At 36.3% G+C, this 22,211-nt stretch overlaps 3 protein-coding genes across 3 annotated transcripts; all 3 read left to right on the forward strand.

Moving 5' to 3' along the window:
- The first annotated feature begins 315 nt into the window (after nt 1-315).
- LOC110992163 (YTH domain-containing protein 1) lies at nt 316-1,908 on the forward strand. Its single transcript, XM_022257873.2, has one exon. It carries the CDS (start codon nt 518-520, stop codon nt 1,841-1,843), a length of 1,326 nt encoding a protein of 441 aa, XP_022113565.2. The 5' UTR covers nt 316-517; the 3' UTR covers nt 1,844-1,908.
- A 103-nt stretch (nt 1,909-2,011) lies between these two features.
- LOC110992162 (glutamate receptor ionotropic, NMDA 2B) lies at nt 2,012-14,752 on the forward strand. Its single transcript, XM_022257871.2, has 16 exons — nt 2,012-3,732; nt 4,910-5,287; nt 5,573-5,712; nt 5,843-6,058; nt 6,251-6,488; nt 7,122-7,435; nt 7,674-7,918; nt 8,654-8,855; nt 8,930-9,244; nt 10,971-11,248; nt 11,340-11,442; nt 11,985-12,133; nt 12,418-12,638; nt 12,919-13,022; nt 14,055-14,278; nt 14,450-14,752. Exons 2-16 carry the CDS (start codon nt 4,918-4,920, stop codon nt 14,484-14,486), a joined length of 3,156 nt encoding a protein of 1,051 aa, XP_022113563.1. The 5' UTR covers nt 2,012-3,732; nt 4,910-4,917; the 3' UTR covers nt 14,487-14,752.
- Nucleotides 14,753-16,013: 1,261 nt separating this feature from the next.
- On the forward strand, nt 16,014-22,155 carry LOC110992103 (tether containing UBX domain for GLUT4). The gene is made up of 8 exons (XM_022257785.2): nt 16,014-16,230; nt 16,312-16,504; nt 16,678-16,894; nt 17,003-17,405; nt 20,736-20,930; nt 21,226-21,388; nt 21,691-21,874; nt 21,968-22,155. The coding sequence occupies exons 1-8, from the start codon at nt 16,150-16,152 to the stop codon at nt 22,074-22,076; spliced, it is 1,545 nt and encodes a 514-aa protein (XP_022113477.2). The 5' UTR covers nt 16,014-16,149; the 3' UTR covers nt 22,077-22,155.
- The last annotated feature ends 56 nt before the right edge of the window (nt 22,156-22,211 follow it).

The raw sequence follows: 22,211 nt of genomic DNA on the forward strand, positions 1-22,211 counted from the left end.
CCTAGAGCACATAATTATGTTAATAAAAAAGGCAAAATGTTTTAGGTTTAGTAATTCCATAATAATTTGTTTCCCTATTTTAAGGAAAATGTCTACACCGCAGGAATACTGGGAGGTATTCTGTACATATAAGCTCAAATATAAATATAATATTTTTGTAATTTATAATTAATTATTTTCAATAATTTTGCTTACAAGAAAAATATAAATCAAATAGAAATAGATTAGGATTTCAGGATTACAGACTAAAGCCTAAATTAATAACTAAATATTTACTTATCCGATCTGTGCTCCGACGCTATCGTAGCCTGTGTTTCGGACTTCTGAGTTCTGACATAAGTTACCGTAAATTGTATTATTGAATTGAATAAACATTACGGAATTATTTTCGGTTGTAGTTATAATTTTATAAGGTATTGGAAAATAATATTATTGCCATTTTACATTTGTTTTGCACCATGTTTAAACAGACCTATATATAAAAAGAAATATTGGTAAGGAGCAGTGTATTTCTATAATGGAGTCTTCTAATAACACCGATGCTGTCAATCTCGGATTAGGAGAAGTCGAAGCTGAAATCGGTGAAGAATTAAAGCAATTGGAAGAAGTAATGAAGGATGCGTACGATACACGAAGTGAGGTTTCAAGTTCGTCCTCGAGTGACTCGAGCAGTCCAAGTATTAGTAGTGTGAGCACAAAATCAAAAGAACGCCGAAGTAACAGAAAACGTGCTAAGTCCAGTAGTCATTCTCCTGCTGAAGCCAAACGTCGTCGCACATCGGCAGCGGCTAAAATAAAGACATATGACTATATGACGAAATTAAATTACTTATTTAGGGACACCAGGTTTTTCTTGATAAAGTCAAACAATGCAGAGAACATAACTTTGTCAAAAGCCAAAGGGGTTTGGTCAACCTTACCCCAGAACGAAGCAAACTTAAATCAAGCTTACAGGGAATCAAGAAATGTTCTTTTAATATTTTCAGTTAAAGAGAGTGGTAAATTTGCTGGCTTTGCTAGGCTGGGCAGTGAGTCTCGCAGAGATGTGCCCGCAGTTTCTTGGGTGCTACCTCCTGGTTTATCAGCCAAAGTGTTGGATGGGGTGTTTAAAGTTGATTGGATATGTCGAAAAGAATTACCATTCAGTAGTACACTTCATTTATACAATCCTTGGAATGAAGGAAAACCAGTGAAAATAGGCAGAGATGGACAGGAAATTGAACCAAAGGTTGCTGAAGAATTATGTAGATTATTTCCTGAAGATGACGGTATAGAAATGACACCAATTCTGAGAAAATCAAAGGAATCCTCTAAAAAAGGATACCTCAAGAGTGGTACATATAGGACATATAGAGCACCTTTGTCTTCTCGGGGTGGTCAGTTTAGAAGCAGGATTATGAGTACTTCTAGACAAAGGCGTAAAGTTTTTTCTTCACCTAGAAGTCGTTTGGGCTCATATAAAAGAAGATCACCTTCGCCTTATTTGAGGGATAGACTCCCATCATGGTTTGTTCGAGGACGAGATAGTTATGCCAGTAGTGGATCGGCTGCTGCAGAAGCATATGTAGCAGAGTATATGAGATCTATGCATCACCAGCTGCCTCCTTTACCATATGTGGCTCCACCTGGCTTCAGTGCTGCTCTTCCACCATACGAAGGGCTGCCTCCTCCTCCCCCTCCTCCTCCTCGTTACTATGATTTGGGAGAATACCCACGTTCAGTGCTAGTTTATGATAAAAGATCATATGAACGTTCAGTTGATGAATTTCTTTGGCGTACATCGGATCGTTCTCATGGTAGAATTCGTGACCGTGACTCACATAGATATAGAGATCGTCGATAGAGTTAATCCAACAATGTATGTTTACTTGAAATTAATAAATAAATGTGTTTGAACTTTGAACTTTATTCAGTAAAATTTATAAGTGCTGTGGTGAACTATTTTGAACTTAGTTTTGTTAAGTATGAACATTTTAGCTCATTAAAATATTGTATAGGACTAACAGTGAAAAACAAATATCTAAAAATTTAAAGTCCTCATTGATGAGACTTCACTGTGAATTGATATAATGGTGTTAAACTAGATTTAGTCAGTTAAGTAACTACGGCTGTGAATATCTGTGATAATTTACTTGTACACATATATAAATAATGCACACTAAAGATATCAATATTTTGTAATGTATGCAGCTAGCAATGTTATTTACAACATTTACTCATAATATCTTTTGTAATATGTTTTCATCATGTATATGTCAATATTTACCAATTATGTCTTCGACATTTCATCTGATAAAAGCCTAATTATTAACCAGATAAGCCCACAGTAAAATAACACTATGTAGTTAAAAGTACTGAAGTTTAACTTCAACATTTATTTTTTAAACATTCTAAGTTTATTGACTTCAATGACTTCACAAAATAGTCTTTATCTATTTTTGTCACTAAGGACCATAATATGTTCAGCTGCATCAAACATTTTTATATAATTTATTTTTTTATTCTTGGCTAACAAAAGCTGCCAAATGGTTTATTTTTATACCTTACATTCTAATTTATGAGACAGACTGCACATGTATATTCCATCATCCCAAGATTATTTTTGAGATCTAACTTCTTAAAGAACTTAAGCTAGATAGAATACTTAATATGCTAATCAGTGTAAAGGTGTTCTGTTCACTAGGTACACTAGTCTATACAAACTACAACTAGTGTATGTCTGGTAACTATTCCAAATGAGTAGGTACTAGGTAAGTAGGCATCTAAGCCCTAAATGTATCAAAAGAGCCTTTATGCTGTTTACAATTGAGCACAGCCTTAGCGGCACTCGTGTATGTTCACACCGACTTTTAATGTCAAAACTGCGAATATAAATGGCACGTACATTTTTTTATTATTTTAATACTACATACATCATTAAATTTTTCTGATATAAATTAAACTACAGTTGATTTCGGGTAAAACGACGATGATGGGTCCACTCGAACTATTCGTAATATCTATTATCCGTTGTTGTTGTTATTTATGTTAACAAAGTTGTTATTTGGTACTAAACCATAATATATAAACATAACATTTAAAATATATGGCAGGTAAGCGTAGGTACTTGGCCAATATCCATATACAATAGCTCTACGACCTACGTTTGCTGACCAATTCTGTGATTTTATACGAAAGACGAAAATATGTCGCAGCCACAGTTAAGGTCGTTATAAATGGAAACCACTATATTTATACTATCAACTTAGATTTTAATGCCCCATGCTTTTTTTATGTACAAGGCAGAGCATCCAGAGGATTAAGGCGCGGTCGGTAGCTACTTGATTCATGATATTCCTAATTATACCGTATCATCATCGCGGAGTGCTCATTCATTCCCATAACATGGGTGTAAATTGTAAAATGATCTTTGGTTAAGCTTATATAATGGTAGGCGTGGAACCTTAAAAACGCAGGCGCGGCGTTGGCCGTGAGACCTTAGGGGTGAGGGTGCGTCAGTCGGCCCTCAGCGACCGGAGGTGCTGTGCGCCGCGCCCCTCGACGCCAACGCGTGGCCCGGGGCGTGGCGCTTACGTAAACACGCGTGGTACTTTCGTTGCCGTAGCCACGCCACTGTCCGTCCTAGAACGACCCCATGTCGGCCCGCCGCCTTATCAATTTATGTGGATAGCTCTAAGCACGCTGCCGCGCCACCGACGCTGCCATTGCCATCACCGTTTTCGGCGCTTATAGGTATTATGCTGATCCTTTATTTTATATGTTTAATCTATTTTGCATTAATAACGCTTCTGATAAGTACCCGTTGACTGATTTTACTTCAGGGGATTCAGCTTATATTCATATAATCTCGAATATAAGCTGTAATATTTATTAACGAGTAAAATCAATCAGTTATTGATAAATAAACAAAGACTAATATGTACGTGCGTAAAAAATATTTTTACTCTTACCTATCTTTATAATTGAGGGTATAAATTTCCATCGCCAAAATTCCTAAAATATCGATTTGAAAATGCGCAGAGATGTTCTAAAGGAGAGTGCTACTCTACGATCTTTATGATAATAAGTCTTCGAGGTAATAGGTCTATTTTATCTTTTTATTTATACACTTGCGTACTTCACTTTAATGTTCTTTAATTTAATAGGTGCTACGTACTTTACCATAATATACTTAAGAACCTGCACCGACATATTAGGTACGATTAATAGTAACGAATGACTAGATGGATTGATGAGTAGGTACATAGTATGTATTTATCTACTTAAGGGTGTTGAGTTGTTGTACAAATGGGTAACCTTAGGTTCGGTAGTATGTGCTTAGTCAATGACTACATTATTATTATTGTTGTTTTATGTCTTAAGTATCGTAAGTTCTTTTAGACTTAGTGCCTCTTCTAGAAATTTTAATTGATGTAAAATTGCGTGTAAGCATGTATTATTGAAGCTATTAAAAAAATAAATAAATAAACAAATAAATTTCATCCAAAATATTGTAGTTACATACCTACCTATAGATACATAATTATAAAATACCGCCCGGAGGTTCGCTCAAACCACCAAAATGAATTAAGTATTTATTATGGTTTTCTCGACTATGTTCCACATTACATCTGGAATCAATTAGTAATAAAAATGCAAATCAAAGCTCTTTGCCCTTTGTGTGATGTGATTGCTGTGGAAACAACAAGCGAACACAAATTGTATTAGAGGGTTGGAACAAATAATATTTGCAAATAATGTAGTACTAGCAACTAGCTACAAAAAACTACCTACAACTTTCAAAAGAAATATATTTTAAATCAATGTTGTCTTTATATAATTAGGTAAGTGCTTTCCTATTTAATATACATATATCCCATATATACATTTTCTTTTGTGATATCTGTGATAAATGGTATAATATCGGCAGCATCAAAAATGAAGATGCAGGCGCGAGCTTCGCTGATGGCGCTGGCCGCGCTGGTAGCGCTGGTAGCTGCAAACGCGGAGCGCGGTGGTGGTATCAAAATCGGTAGCGGTACAATCGGCGGCGGGGGCAGAGAGGGCGCTCGCGGCGGCGGAGTTCGTCTTGGATCTCGTCCGCGCACCTCCCCTGCTCCCCAAATACCGCGACAACCCTCTGTGATCACCGCTGCCCTTGTCGTGCCCCACAAGGCTTTCGGCGCACGTGATTACACGAGGGCCGAGAAGGCAGCCTTATCAAAATTGCCGCGTAAATTAAAACTCTTCTCACAAGTGCGTCTGAATATAACGCTTTCTATGCAGGGCTTGACGCCAAGTCCAATGTGTAAGTTTACTAAATATGTATTATAATTAAGTAGATTCCTAATTTATGAATTTGCAAGACTATAACTGCCAAATTATCTATAAATCTTTATAAGATTGCATGAAAAGGAATGGTATAAATAGTATTCTAAACCCGATAAATAACTTCTTAACAAACTTAGATAATATGAATCGCACGTGCAGTGCATGCAAAACTGTTTCGCCTAGCGATTTTATCTAGCTAAATCTTCACTCTCTTCTTTAAATAGCACTCTAGAAGTGAGTTAAACATTATTGATGCTTTCAGCTATCTTGGACTCGCTATGTAAAGAATTTTTAGCAGTCAACGTGTCTGCTATACTATATCTTATGAATCATGAACAATACGGGCGGTCTACTGCCTCTGCACAATATTTTCTACAGCTGGCCGGATATCTTGGCATACCGGTAAAGCTTTTTATGACTTCCTATACTCCGCTTTCACATAGAAACGATTATGTACCAACTAGTAAAGCATTCTTTGGCATGCGTAAAATGTTTGTGCATAACATTTAGTTGGGTTTCCGGTTTCTCATAGGTCATTGCGTGGAACGCTGATAACAGCGGGTTAGAGAAGCATGCGTCGCATGCATCCTTGAGATTGCAATTGGCCCCAACAATTGAACATCAAACTGCAGCAATGCTTTCTATTCTGGAGAGGTATAAATGGCATCAGTTCAGTGTGGTCACATCTGCTATAGCAGGGCATGATGATTTTATTCAAGCCGTTCGAGAAAGAGTTTCCTCGCTACAAGTAAGAGAAAGTTTTAAGACATTTATAGAATGACAGTATTTAATTTTTGGTGCATAGGCCCGAGGCAAATACCTTTGTACCTATAAATTATAAAACAAGCCTGAACAAATATGGTAACCCCATTTTGATATGGGTTTTGATCATATCAACGAAAATCTCTGATATTTTGAAATAAAAATGAGGGTTTTTCAGGATCGTTTTAAATTCACAATACTAAACGCAGTGGTTGTAAAGAAACCAGCTGATCTCAACGAGTTGGTGACTAGTGAAGCAAGAGTTATGCTATTGTATGCCACGCGGGACGAGGCTGCTGATATTCTTTCTACTGCCGGAGATTTACACCTCACCGGAGAAAGTTACGTTTGGATCGTGACTCAAAGTGTCTTGGGGTCGATGCAGCCGCCGAACAAATTTCCTGTAGGCATGCTGGGTTGGTAACTGCTGGCTTTGTAGTCGTGAATTAATATTCAAGCAAACTTAATAGGCACTTGCTGTGTGGATGTCACATATAAGCCGTGTGCTTGTCACTTGTAATAAAAACCCTTTATCTATACTAATATTATAAAGAGGAAAGGTTTGATTTTTTGTTTGTTTGTTTGTTTGTATGAATTGAATAGGCTCCGAAACTACTGGACCGATTTTAAAAATTCTTTCACCATTCGAAAGCTACATTATCCACGAGTAATATAGGCTATATTAAATTTTGAACAAAAATAGGGTTCCGTAAGATATTAGGGTTTTTCGGACACAAGGTGTAAAAAATCAACGAAAAAAGTTACTTATTTTGCGTCCCTGCCTAAACTATTAAAGATTGAACCATAAAATGTTCTAAGTAATTGTAGATCTTATAAATATCTACAAAAAAGTCCGCGACACACCTATCTATGTAGAGTGAGGCACAATAACCATAAATGATATACATGGCAAAAGGACATTTGCCAGGTCAGCTAGTATTTATTAATTAAAATGAAATGATAAAATTATGAAAAATCAATCCGCCATCGAATCCCGGTAGCCCCCGCATCATCTCATCATAACTTTTAAATATTATATAATCTTGCAGGAGTGCATTTCGATACAACAAGCTCTTCCATCATATCAGAAATAGCAACAGCTGTAAAAGTATTTGCATATGGAGTGGAATCATATTTATCAGAACCTGAAAACTTGAGATATCCTTTGGGCACTAGACTATCCTGCGATAGCGCGGGTAGTGGTGAGGCAAGATGGTCAACCGGTGAAAGATTTTATCGACATCTGCGTAACGTTAGTGTAGAAAGCGACTCAGGAAGACCGAGTATAGAGTTCACTTCCGATGGTGAATTGCGAGCAACCGAGCTGAAAATAATGAACTTACGGCCTACTATTGGAGATCAGGTAACTTAATTTAACACTGATATTCATTATATTACCACAATATATATCTTTTATATAATATTCTAAGTAAGCTTAGTTTATGCAGTGAATTTATGTTTGTATTTATGTACGTACTGCATAAATGATGATGTGTATATTACATTTTTTTTGAAGATTGTTTTGTTATATTGCCATATTAAAATATAAGCACTTAAACATATATTTAAAATATAAAAACATAGTGATATATTTTTATCAGCTCGTGTGGGAAGAAATCGGGACTTGGAACTCTTACCCCAAGGAACATTTAGCTATAAAGGACATAATTTGGCCTGGAGGTTTACATACACCACCGCAGGGAGTTCCAGAGAAGTTTCATATGAGAATTACTTTCCTAGAAGAACCTCCTTACATTAACTTAGCACCACCCGACCCTGTAAGTGGGCGGTGCTCTTTAGACCGAGGTGTCATTTGTCGTGTTGCACCAGAAATTGAAATTGTTGGGTACGTATTAGACATATAACTAGTCTGGCCATAAATACTGTAACTAGAAAAGTTTCTTTTAAAATTTATAATATAGTTTTAAATATGTTTGTTAAAAAAAGTTGGTTCTGAGCCACTGTTTGCCAAGATAAGATTATTGTTAAGTATAATGTTAAGCATATCCTCACCTCGAGCGTTGTGTCAGCATTACCCCATAACGTATGGTGCGCGTTGGAGTCTGCCGCGATGATGAGCTCCAGGTTCTACCTTTCCCTTAGGCGGAAGCGCAAAGCGGAATGCGCGTTTTTAAGTAACCTAATAGCTGTCAGGTCCCTTGAACATATTTTGTTTACTAGTAATGCTGGAGGATATTTAGGTATTCTTGGGTTGAATCTATCCCCGATGTACCGGCAGTGGTTAGTGGTGGACACCTGTGAGGGTTCAGCTTTTTCCAAAATACGGATGTAAATGTTCCCCATCAGGTAGTATTTACGCCGTTCATATGCTTTGATCTTTGAGATCTCAAACTACGGCACACGTCTATATACAGGACAATAAGCATCACAATTGTAAGCAATTAATGAGAGTGAATCGATTAAATAAAAAAGGTATTTTTATTTGTAACAGATTTTATGGCTGGACTATATCTAATATTATAGTTTTAAACAAAGTAAAGGTCGCAACTGTAAAAACCACACAGATTGAAAAAGTTCATTCTACTTGACACACAGCACCTTATTCCTATATTTTTTTTAGAATTGAGGCTGGAGCCGCTCACAGAAACAGTTCCTTATATCAATGCTGTAGTGGATTTTGTATTGATTTATTGCAACAACTGGCAGAACAGTTGGGCTTTACTTATGAACTCGTGCGAGTGGAAGATGGCCGATGGGGTACCTTCCAAGACGGCAAGTGGAATGGTCTCATAGCGGAACTCGTTAATAAAAAGACGGATATGGTACGTCATTACATTTTTAAATATCTAGATTATATCTCTAGATGGATACCATTTGAGTGACATTGTTTTTTTAGGTTCTAACGTCCTTGGTAATAAATTCAGATAGAGAGGCCGTGGTAGATTTTAGCGTTCCCTTTATGGAAACTGGGATAGCTATAGTCGTGGCGAAGAGGACTGGAATCATTTCACCGACAGCTTTCCTGGAGCCGTTTGACACTGCGTCGTGGATGCTTGTAGGGGCAGTGGCGATACAGACAGCTACTTTCTGTATCTTTATATTCGAATGGCTGTCACCGAGCGGGCTTAACCGTTCGCCTGGTCAGATCAATGTGCAGAATCGGTTCTCGTTGTGTCGGACTTATTGGATTGTTTGGGCTGTACTGTTCCAAGTAAGTTATTTAATTACTTAAAGTGTTTTATTTATTTATTTATTTATTTATTAATTACAGACATGGCTAAACTCACAATAAAATAGACTATAATATATACAATACAAAATTAATTAAAATAACATAAAACACAGTTTATTCTAACCCCTAATACTCTCCAAGTATACCCTCAAATCAGAGTACACTGCCGCCATACGCTCACCAAATAGGTCACTCTCCGGTGAAGAGTCGAGAAACCCATTTAGCATCGAGAGTAGTCGAGGAATGGGAGCTTGTTGACGCTGGACAGTGCGAGCCGAACGCACAGCAAAGAGGTTATGCCTCCGGCAGCGGTAATAATTGTCCGGAACGTACAGTCTGATGATTTCCCCCATCAAGTATGCGCTTTCCGTTTCGTTTTTAATAACGTTTAGACCAAACCTTACCACAGCCAAATCCCTACGAAGCTCTAACGAATTGTACCCCAATACCCCCATCAGGAACTTAGTAGGGTAGAGGTAAGGAAAAAAATTGTACCTTCGTCTGTACAGGTTTCTAAGGAACTTCTTTTGCACCCTTTCAACCATATCCCCATAATACTTTTCATAAGGGGACCATATGACGCAACTGGTTTCAAGAATTGGCCTTACCAAAGATGAATATAGTACCCTAGTGGCAGTGTCCGATAGACCAACTGAATTTCTCAGGACAAACCCCAACCTTCTAAATGCAGCATCCGTTATCATCCGAATATGCTCCGCAAATGAAAGGTCAGGAACAAACAAAACACCCAAATCGCGGACTCTGTCTACGCGCCTAATAACTTCAGATCGTATGCTATAGTCGCAGAGTATTTTATTTAGAGAGGCACTAAAGGTTATCACTTCACATTTGTCATAGTTGAGATGGAGGTTATTTAATTCACTCCAATGTAGCAGTTCATCCAAATCACGTTGCATACATAGACAGTCATTGTCAGTCTTAATCTTTTTAAAAATCTTAACGTCGTCGGCAAATAATAGCACTTTGGAATATTTAATACAGCTCGGAAGGTCGTTAATCATTATCAAAAATAGCAGCGGTCCCAGGTTCGAACCCTGGCTGATACCAGAACTTGTTGGATAAGGTTGTGAGATATATTGTCCATATTTAACGTATTGGCTACGATTTGATAGGTAACTAGAAAAAAACTTAAGCAGAACAGGGCCACACCCAATTGCGGCCAACTTTTGGAGAAGAATATCATTGTCTACTCGATCGAATGCTTTGCGAAAATCCAAATATACTGCATCCACCTGACACCGCTTATCAATTTCACGCGATACCATGTCAGCAAACGACAATAGATTTGTATTAACTGATCTGCGTGGGAGGAAGGCGTGCTGGGAAGGAGTAATGTGGGGAATGCATTTAGGCAACATTAATGAGTGCAAAGACATTTCAAATACCTTCGCCAGCGTACAAAGAATCGCGATAGGCCTGTAGTTTTCAACTCTTTTATACGGGAATTCAATTATAATATGGAAATGATTCTAGCACCTACATATACTATTTAGTACTCTACGGCTTGTGTGAATAGGATTTTTTCTAATTAGAATTATTGATAATTACTTAATCATTTTTTCAGCTGTATCAGAACTATTTTTTGACTTGACTTCGATAATTGGCTTTATTTTAATAGACTAAATAAAAAATACATTTAAATAGTTTTAAACGATAAGTCGGTACATATTTCATATTCCTACAGGCTTCAGTCCACGTGGACTCTCCGCGAGGTTTTACAGCTCGGTTTATGACGAACATGTGGGCAATGTTCGCGGTGGTATTCCTTGCCATATATACTGCGAATCTCGCTGCCTTTATGATAACAAGGGAAGAGTTTCACGAATTAAGCGGCATCGATGACCCCAGGATTGTAAAGCCTAAGACATATCAGCCGCCACTGAAGTTCGGGACGGTACCTTGGTCCCACTCGGATGCGACATTGAAGAAATATTTTAGAGAGCCCCACTCTTACATGACTCCGTAAGTATCTTGTCCAATCTTACTAAGATATGTAATAAATATCTGTTGCCACGCATCTTAGTTCGGATATATCCAAAATTGAAACTTTTAGATACAATCGAAGTACTGTAAGTGCTGGAGTGACGAGCATATTAACTGGAGATCTAGATGCTTTTATCTACGATGGAACAGTTTTGGATTACTTAGTATCGCAGGTAAAACAACGTCCATTACACCCATGTTTTTACATTAAGTAGTTAAATTATTTTATTGATAAGGCAGAAAATGTCATAACATTAATAAGTTTGCACGCCATAATGCAAAGTTATACATTTATTGGAAATAACATTTTACAAACAAAGGCATATTTTGCTCACTCTGGCTTCCTTAGTTTTATAAGCGTGGCCATTTCCTAATTTCTTAGAGTCACGCCCCGAGAATATTGCTAAGATCTAGACACTCTATTCAACGGTTACATTACCTTCATTGATTGCATAGCAATTAACATTTCATTATTTCGCTATTATATATTAGTTCAATTGTTGTACGCGAATGGTTATTATAGAGTAAATATACAATCCTGTATCATTAAAAGCACCACGATGAACCAGGAACCGTACAAACATAATAAATATGTACATAGTATATTTCACATGCAAGATCCAATCCGGTATTGACTAATATAATATATAAATATATTAAAACGTCTAGTTGATCTATGTAGTGATAGTATTTTATTACAATGGTTATATTATAGGATGAAGATTGTCGACTGCTGACAGTGGGCGCTTGGTACGCGATGTCCGGATACGGTCTGGCCTTCACGCGTAATTCAAAATATCTCGGAATGTTCAACAAACGACTTCTCGACTTGAGAGCAAATGGCGATTTAGAACGTTTAAGAAGGTAAAAAAACAGGAGATAAATTGAAAATCGTTGTTTAATTACAAGGTGAAATAAATATAGTGTCTATTGTAAGTAAATCTATACAACCATATAAACAAATATTTCCTGAACTGAATTTCTTTTATAAGTATTATTATAATATCGGGTTGATATATTATTTTCGATTTCTTGATATATATGATTTGCGTGGCTTCATACCTAGTATAATAAACATGAGATGTGCGGAAGGTATCCTGTGAATCGGAGGGTAGTTAGAAAAATAAATATGATTAAATTTTATTCAGATACTGGATGACAGGCACATGTAAGCCCAACAAACAGGAACACAAATCTTCAGATCCTTTGGCGTTAGAGCAGTTTTTGTCTGCGTTCCTATTGCTTATGGCAGGCATACTTCTCGCCGCCGCTATATTGTTCTGTGAACATTTGTATTTCCGCTACGCGCGGGAACACATCGTTAAGTCCGAGTTACATCCTTGTTGTACACTCGTGTCTATCTCTATGGGTAAGTAATAAGAAATTTATTAGGTAATTCTTTTTTAATTAAAGAATATCCAATTATTAAAAATAGATATATGTAACTATAAAATAAACTTTTTGTAAAACGTAATACATAATAAAATATACATAATACATAATAATAACACAATAAAATAAACTAAACACCTAAAACCAAATTTAAGCATAAACTGAAGGCCACGGGTCGAATAACAAATACTTAATTTACTACGCGTAATTACTATGAAGTTTCAAGAAAATCAATCCTATATTTTTATAATTCCTAGGGCAATCCCTTTCAATGCAAAATGCAGTAATGGAGACGACGACAGATCAAGGCTTTAGGTTTGGCAAGCGACCCCATTGCCGATCTGCCGTGTGTGCTGCTCAGGTACCTACAAGTTTTAAATTTTCTTATTTTTAATTTTATACTAAGGGCCCATTTACACAAGCGGCATGATCCCGACGGCAGAGCAACTGCACTCGTCGACGGCAGCCGTTGACGTGTCTAAATTGAAGCTCTACGGCAGCCATCGTCGACTCTTTTTGTTTGGAGCCCGTAACCAGTTGCAAAATGAATTCCGAAGAAGAAACACTGTTATTGCTTTACTCCGTCGACGTCGACAAAAAGAAACACATGGACATTTTGGGTTCAAGAAATATTAATGAATAGAGAACAAGATGGACATTTTTTTGCACTTTATCCACTTTTACGAAAGAACGACCAAATATTTTTCAATTATTTTCGAATGTCCATTGCTTCTTTTGATGAGCTAACGGCTATTTTGAAAGATTCAATATCTTGCCAAGATACCATAATGCGGAAAAGCGTGCGCACTCCTAAACTATTTGCAGTCAATTGGTAAAATGGCGGACACGGCACGGTACAAACACAAACAACTGCAAACGTCGATATAGATCGACGACTACCGGCGATACCTTAACGGCAGCTTCCGACAAGTTCGACGGCTACAGTTGCCTTTGCCGTTGATATCCTGCCGCTCGTATAAATAAGCCCTAATAGCAGTTGTTAGCTTGTTCTAAGATGTGTACCTACATTCCAATGATTTTCAATCGATACTTAACAAAAACAATCCAAAAGTCATGAGTAACACGATGGGCGTGTTTGGAACTATGTAAACGGAAAAACGAACATACAGCGTTTAGATTGAGTGTTAAAAATAAACATTGCATAAAAAATCTAAGAGGTCAAGAGCGACGTATACTGGGTGAAAATATAATAATATGCAAAGTTCGTACGACGTAGATTATACTGCCTGAACAAGCGATAATTGGATCCCGATTTCTTGAGATTGGATCTCATTAAAGCATGGACAGGTCTTGATTTGTTTTAGAATTAGTTTATTGACCATAGAATAATCAAAATTACTGTTAAATATAAAGTCTTTATTTGGATGAACAGATATGGCGCGCCCAACACGAGCGCGACGCAGCGGTGGCTCGAGCGCGGCAATTGGCGGTGGTACTTGCGGCTCACGGGCTGCAGCCTCCGCCGCGACGCCTCGCCTCCGCGGCGGCGCTGCACGCACGCGCGCACGACGCCACGCGCCCGCGCACGTTGCATGTGCCCGCCGACATACTGCCCGACCTAGACCGTCCGCTTTCTTGCGACGATCTGCGCGCAAGGTACAAACTGAGCAACTTATTTATATGATTGATTGAGTACATACTTGTACCGATACAGAACCAATAACGATTCAGAGATAAAAAATTACTTAGTCCTACCATAAATCATAATGAAATCAATTTGATAGAATATGCTCACATTTATTTAGCTTATCAAGGCTTTTTTTGCAGAGAGCGGACGCGGGTAGAAATGGAAACAGTGCTGTGAGGCGCATATAGCGCCACCTTTTTTCAATTCCTGAAGGCTGTTCTTACACCAAGTTATACAAAACAAAATTAGTTATACTTTATGTTTAAAATAAGGTCAGATAAAAAAGCGTTGTAATTATTAAATAAAATATTCCAATTATTAAAACCGAGAGGCGGATGTAGATAGCGAAGCGTTGTTGTGGGACGCGCGCGCGACGCGGGCTGGGCGTCGGACGTGCGTCCTCGTGTTGTCTACTACAATAAAATATATTTTTTGGACAATAATTTATGCTTTTCATTTACCCTAAATTAGTAATAAGTACTTATACAAGGGCTAATGTTTAATGCGTCAGCCATACGAACAAGTAATTATTTATACCTTTTTAATAAGATATATAATATAATATATATATTTAATAAGATTCTTATTAAAAAGGTATCCCTTTATTGAGTCGGAATATTAAGGGTAAAACAATCATTGAAATACAATATTTGAAGCAAGAGATTACCATACATTGAAATGTAATAAAACGATCAAATCTAACACTGATTATTCTGTCTTTATTATTGCTTATAATTGCGCTATACACATATAGACTGTCAAGTATAAGTTGGCGTTCCAGTGGCGGCGCCTCCTACAACCCTCTGTGTTGCCACTTTTTTGTTTAGTTTGGATTGATGGATATTCTTAGATATTACATTAAAGGTAAATAAAAAACTTAATAACAAAAAATTATTTTTTATAGTAATTATGGTCTGTTAGAGGCATTATTCCTTCCATGAATTCTTCAGAGTCATCTGTGTCGAAGAAGAATCTGAGTCGCTGCTATTCAAATCAATTAAAAATGGTTCCATTACTGTTTCAAGGCGGTTGTCTGTCATACGATAATTATTTTCAACATTTATAACGTGATTACAGTGTTTCTGCCATTCTTCAGCAGTTATTTTGGAAAATGCACTATGGATTCTCTGTTCCATGTTTTCAGAGAGGTTCACGGTTCTTTCAGAAACACCTTAAATAAAACAAAAAATATTTTAAGTTATCCATCAATCACATTTACTTTCAAAAGCAATTATTATTTTTCCCTAAATTTGGGGATATAAATATCACTTTTAACTGGCAATACTTTACCTGTCAAAGCCGCTGTTCGAGCATTCACTTGTTGAAATGGAATAATCGGCCCATTGTTACGTTTCTCCTCTTCACAAAAACGTTTTACAGCTAGAATAATTTCTCTAGCTGCACTCCGCACTACTTTTGGCATGTATCGTAATGATTTTTACACTTTAAAACACAAATTATTAGCACCGACACACGTGAGGCTACCAAGCTGTTAGAACTGTCAACACAACTGTCAAAATTAGTACCTTTTTCTGCCACACGCCAACTTACACATGACAACCTATACTCTTGCAAGACAACGATTTAAAACTTAATATAATTTGAATGACATTGACTTTTATAAATAATTTTATTGACCAACAAAAATAATGATCCGCTGTAGAACATTTTATTCACAGGGGGTATAGCAATAGTTGTACTGTTAATCTGTACAGCACACTGCACAGACTGTGCTGTATTTATAACACAGGTCATAGCATAGGTGCCGGTAATTTATTGCATATCATTTTAATTAAAAACTTCAACTGACTGTATATTATTATAATCAACTATTATAAAGATGTCGAAGGATATTATTATCCTCGTTCCTAATGGAAGGAGAATGAAAGTTCATTGTACACCAGACACAAGCTTTTTGCAGGTATTTTGACTAAATGACAATCTTAAATGGATCTTAAAAAATAATTTAAGATAGATATGTAATATGTACATATATTTTAAGGTTTTGGAAGATGTGTGTGAGAAACATGGGTATCAGCCAAATGAATATAATTTAAAACACCATAACATTATTGTGGATTTGACCAGCACAATAAGGTTTTGTAATATACCCAATAAAGCTATCTTGGAAATGGTTGAAGCTGAAAGAAAAAGGGTTGAAAGTAATGTAACCGTTGGACTCTTATTAGATGATGGTAAGAGAATTTTTATATTAATTAAATAGCTGTTTATAAAAAAAACCTAAATTAAATAAAAACAAACATCAATCAGCCTTAAAGAGTTAAAGCAATTTCAGAATTTCTTTTAACATAATTATGTCTATTTACAAAATTGCTATCAATATAATTAATATTAAAGATTTTTTTAGGAGAAAGAAGAACTGCAGAATTCAGCCCGCACACATCACTTTATGATCTAATTATATCTCTAGCTGCAAATGAGTTACCCACTATGAAGAATCCAACAATTATGTATATGCGGCAGGAAGTTATAGGTATTTTGGCGTTAAAAGAAAAATCACTAAGGCAGTTAGGCTTAATAACAGGAAGAGCAATTTTAAGGCTCATGGATAAGACTGAAACTGAGTAAGTAATTGTCTAACAAGACTTTCAAATGAAAATAATAATTTTATTTTCCCAATATCCCATCCCAATTGTGAGCAGGTATAAAATAATTTAAAAAAATATTTACAGGCAAGCTAATGTGTCAGCAGTGTATCGAGCAAAACCTAAAGAAGAATTGTTAGAAATAAAGGAAAGTAAACTCGCCAAATCAGAAAAATCAAGTCCTGACAATAATGAAATAAACATTTTACAGTCTACTCCAGATGATGATATTAAGAAATCTGTTCAGAAACAAGATGGCACTAAAGAATTTGATCCAATAAAATTAATAAAAAATGAAAAAAATAAAGAACAGCAGAAGACAGAACCCACAACTAGTTTTAACATTGAAACAAATATTGATAATGATACAAATTCAAAGGCTTCTGATCAACCTATGACTTCCAAGCATTTGGAACAAAACCATGAAAAATCTTTGGAATCACAAGAGGCTTTGGAAAGGCGTCTGAGGATAGAGGAAGAAGTCAACTTTGTTAGTATTGGATAGGAGCTTTTAATTAAAACATGTGCACACTAGAAGATTCAACATTTTTAGTTTAACACGTTGACGGACAGTACCATTGCACTAGTTTAGGTGCTAAGACAGTACTCATTTTCATACATTGCCCAGGGGCGTAGTGTCATATCGCGTTGGTACAATAGTATGTAATATGACAGAACGTATATAGACGTATACGTCATAAGGCGATCTGTCACATTACTTTATTACTTTATCTAGATATATAACAGTACGTCCTCGGACGTATACGCCTATATCCGTAGTGTCATATTTTATGGTTCATTTCTATGCATTGTGCACTTACGCCCTCAGCCGACAGTGCTGTATGAGATGGATAAAGAAAAAAATGCTGTAATCAGTAAATATTGACATTTATTATGAGATCAATTCAATCACATAGAGTTATAATTAAATGGCACTATTGCTACCAGTTATAAAACTTAAGATCTTTTAAAAATAAACAATACAACTATACAATGATCAGGCTTAAATTAAGTCATTGAATGATCACAATCAATTACTTTTAAAATCTAAATCACATTACAAAAATAAACTAACTCAAAATAATTCTTCTCAAAAATTAACAATACCATAATTACTCATATAATCAGTCATAAATCCTTTTGAATTATCACAATCAGTTATCTTATATCTAAGTAATAAAGATGTTACTAATCAATGTTTGCTAAATTTTTGTGGTATTCTTCGAAACAAGAGGGGCATAGAGGGGGTTTATCTATGCACCCTTTACAACGATAGCTAGTCTCTTTTCTAATATTTTTTTTATTACAGACTTTGCACTTCAGGAAGGCAAACTTCTTTTTTGTTCCAGGTCTAGATGGCATTTGCTCCGGCCAGTGACCACTCATTATATTTTCAGGTTCAGTGGCGTTTCTGGGCTGAAAAGCAGTCGATGTACTAGATCTAAATCTCCTATTATCATAAATACTGCTTGTATTGATGATGTTTACTCCTCTCAGATTGCGATCACTAATACCAATCATTATCTTGATGAGTTCTTCACGGTAGTTTACGTAATGGTATGTCGCAGCATTGTTTTTCTTATATTTTTTAAAAAGGAAATATGCATTCCACACTGCAATATCCAAAAAGTGAAATAGAACTTTTTTATACCATCTAATGGTTTTCCGGGGGCACGAGTAGTAAGATACCATTTGATCAGAACGATCGATGCCAGACATGTGTCTGTTATAAAGTTCTACTTCTGCCGGTTTCAACCTGGTTTTGCCAAATCGGTTCCTCACTTCCACAATCGAAGGATGGATGTTAGTGGTAATCATTAGGACAGGCCGTTTATCCTTCCACTTTGACACATACACCTTGTTCTTACGTACCCATATGTGCTCACCTGTTTTCAGCTTCTTCTTTGTGATGTCTGTAGGATTTCCTTTACGATCTGACCGCAAAGTACCGGTGCAATGAGTTTTTAAATCTATCAATTTCTGTGATAGATTTACAGAGTTGTAATAATTGTCCATGAATAGATGATGCCCGCGTAGTAAATATGGACGCATCAGTCTCATGACAACTTTTTCTGTCTTAGATTTAGACTCACCCATGTCCTGTTCTATGGTTTCTTTTCCAGAATACATTTTTACATTTAATACATAGCCATCAGAAGTCGTGAGTTCAAAGAATTTTATCCCATAGCGGGCTTTTTTGGACTTGATATATTGACGGAAGTGTAAACGACCCCGAAATAGAAGTAACGACTCATCTAGAGACAGCTCTGCACCAGCGTTGTAAATTTTACGAAAGTTTACTGTCAACATATCTATGAACTTCACGATCTTATTTTCACCCTTTGAATCTAATTCCGATGCACATAGACAGCGCAAAATTTGTTCATATCTGCGTCCAGATAATATGTAGCTAAATATTGGATGATAATATAATGGATTGGATAATGAAAACACATTTCTTTGTTTAGGACATCTAACGTGAGCTTGGAGAAGGGTAAGTCCTAGAAAATTCATCATTTCCTCGCAGTTGGTTTCACGGTATACAGTTTTGCGGCTGTGTCTGGTATGGGGTCTATTAGTTTTACATAGAGCGTTCCCATAATTGTTGGTACAATTTACCAGATATTCTATAAAATTTTGAGGAAATACGAGGTGAAAAAAGTCGATAACACAATTCATCCCATCAACGTCAATGGTTATACCACATTGAGAATGATCAAAATTAAAATCGGGTATTTCAGTAACCGTCTGAGACCAGGACTCCTCTATAACAGGCGTGTTTGACCTCCTAGTAGTCACGTTGATAGGGATTGGCTCTAAAAAAACATCTAGAGACACATTAGGATCTTGCTCCTCAACCACAGGCACTCCTGTTATCAATGGGACAGGTTCTTGTATTAGGTCTACAGATAAATCCAAACTTTGTGTAACCTCAATGTTCTGACGCTGTTCTTCAGGTTCAGGACATGGCGTTTTGTCATCATCATCATCATGATCACTTGACGAAGAAGATCCAGACTCACCAGAGGATATAGCAGCTTGTTTCTGTCGCCTGCGTTTTAATTGAGTGGTCTGAATTTCGTCTTCAGAGCTACTGAAATCTGTGGCTATTGGTTGGTAGTCCAAGTCAGATCCATATTCCCCATCATCAGCAAACGGTTCTTGACTTGATTCAGGAGTAGACGCCGCATCAAACAGGTCCTGGAGTAATTTTTGTTCGCGTTCATACGAGTCCCAAGACGACATCTGCAAAAAATGTAACGGCTGATTCTGATACAACTAAATAGGTTTCAAATATATATAAGCAATGTAATTTAGTTGCTTAGATACGACACTAGACTTGAATAAGTACTTTGCAAGCATAAAATAATATGAAAACGTAGAAAACAAATAGTACTTACCTTCTAAATAAAGATTGCGCGCGAAAACATGCAGAGACACGTAGACGCGTGCGCGGTGCACCATAGCGCGACACTACTCGACTCATCGTATACAATGGCGACGTCTAAGGACGTAGTGTGCGTGTAGAGGGGATTAGAAAAATGTTTATGTGTGCATGGAAGTACTTTCTTTAGGTGAGCTTATCATAATGTATTGTGCCAGTACGATGATCTTATTTGTACTTTTGGTGACGGTATAACATGCCGTGCCTTATGATAGTAAGAGAAATCGACCGTCGTATGGCGTACTGATTTTACGTAAATAAAAATGTGAACGTCGACCGACGTACTGTCATATTGCTTTTTAGGCCGTGGCGCCTATGGGCGGTACTGTCCGTCAACGTGTTAAACATTATACTATAGATGTCTTGAATTTCCAGCTTGGATCACAGAAGGCTATTGCGTTTATGCAGCCAGAAGAAATTCAAGATGAATTATCGGACCTCCCAGATGACTTTTACGAATTAAGTATTGAGGAAGTAAGAAAAATTTACCATGATTTACAACAAAAACGAATGGAGTATGAAGAAACACCTCTATTAACAAGTAATAAACGAGACCAACTTGAGAAAGAGGTATATTATGGTGTATGTTGTAGTGCAAATGTAAAATTTAGTATTTCATTAATTTTTTGGCCATATTGTTGAATGGTTAAAGTTTGTGATTGATGGTTCACCAACTAGACCAATAAGAGTTAACTATGACTTCACATTACTTTTTGAGAGGTTTCATTGCGTGTACTAGGCAATCTATGAAAATTACGCAATAATCACGTATGATGGGCACTAGTACTAAATTATCGCCTGTAAATGTAAGTTGTACAATCTGGTTTGGGATGCATATTAATAATTTATTTTTTATACATTTCAGATGTCTCAACAGAAATTAAATACGTATAAAAATGTCGTTGTACGAATACAGTTTCCAGACAATATGATACTGCAGGGTGTTTTTAGTCCAATGGACACAGTAGAAAATATTAATAATTTCGTTAAAGAACACATTCACGATCCTAATCAACCATTTCAGATTTGTAAGTATTACCTCTTACATTTACTTGATATCTTCAAAACATTTATTTATGTAGGTACTCAAACATGACAAATGGACAAGGTAACAAACGAAACCTTCTCGGCTTTTTTCGATTGTGACGTATGTCTGGACCTCTTCAGGTTGTCCACCATGTAATTTTTCATACATATTTGAATGCTGGAGTGGACCCTTTTTATTTTACACACCCTAAGTCGGTTACCCCATGAAACCTTTTACGATTTATGGAAGCTTTTATATGCAAATATATAAATCATGATTGGATTTAATTATACTTTGTTTTAGTTACTACACCTCTTAAAGAAATACTGGACCCTAAAACTACTTTGTTAGATGCAAAATATGTGCCATGTGTTCATATGCATTTTAGGTGGCTAGAGGATTCAAACTCTAATGGATATTTAAAAGAGGAAATTTATCTTAAACAAACATCCAGCGATGCAGCCAGTATTCTAGCATCAAAGTACAGGTAAAATGTTTTATACCTATAGTAATTCTATGTTAAAAAATAAATCTGTGAACATTTTATATATATAATTAGTGATCATTAAAAAAATTACAGAGCTCCAACCAGGAGGAAATTAGAAGAAACTCAAGGAAACTCAAAAAACGCGCAATCTAGATCCTCAACATCTAAAGAAAGCAAATTGCCGAAATGGTTTAAGAAATAAAAACCTTTTTTGTTATATCTTTGTACACTGTTAATGGCTATAAAATAAAACCATAAAATATTGTATTTCAAATGGTTTTTTAAATAAACTTTTCTAATTTAACTTATTACAACTATATAATATAATGATAAATTG

Source organism: Pieris rapae, chromosome 8 (genome assembly GCF_905147795.1).
Source record: "Pieris rapae chromosome 8, ilPieRapa1.1, whole genome shotgun sequence".
Classification (NCBI taxonomy): domain Eukaryota; kingdom Metazoa; phylum Arthropoda; class Insecta; order Lepidoptera; family Pieridae; genus Pieris; species Pieris rapae.

Coding starts and splice junctions, on each gene's coding strand:
- LOC110992163 (XM_022257873.2), top strand. CDS start 518: ATGGAGTCTTCTAATAACACCGATGCTGTCAATCTCGGATTAGGAGAA.
- LOC110992162 (XM_022257871.2), top strand. CDS start 4,918: ATGAAGATGCAGGCGCGAGCTTCGCTGATGGCGCTGGCCGCGCTGGTA. Junction 12,639..12,918: donor ACTCGTGTCTATCTCTATGG/GTAAGTAATAAG, acceptor TATAATTCCTAG/GGCAATCCCTTTCAATGCAA. Junction 14,279..14,449: donor TGCGACGATCTGCGCGCAAG/GTACAAACTGAG, acceptor CTTTTTTTGCAG/AGAGCGGACGCGGGTAGAAA.
- LOC110992103 (XM_022257785.2), top strand. CDS start 16,150: ATGTCGAAGGATATTATTATCCTCGTTCCTAATGGAAGGAGAATGAAA. Junction 16,505..16,677: donor TGGACTCTTATTAGATGATG/GTAAGAGAATTT, acceptor AGATTTTTTTAG/GAGAAAGAAGAACTGCAGAA. Junction 17,406..20,735: donor TAGAGGAAGAAGTCAACTTT/GTTAGTATTGGA, acceptor TTGAATTTCCAG/CTTGGATCACAGAAGGCTAT.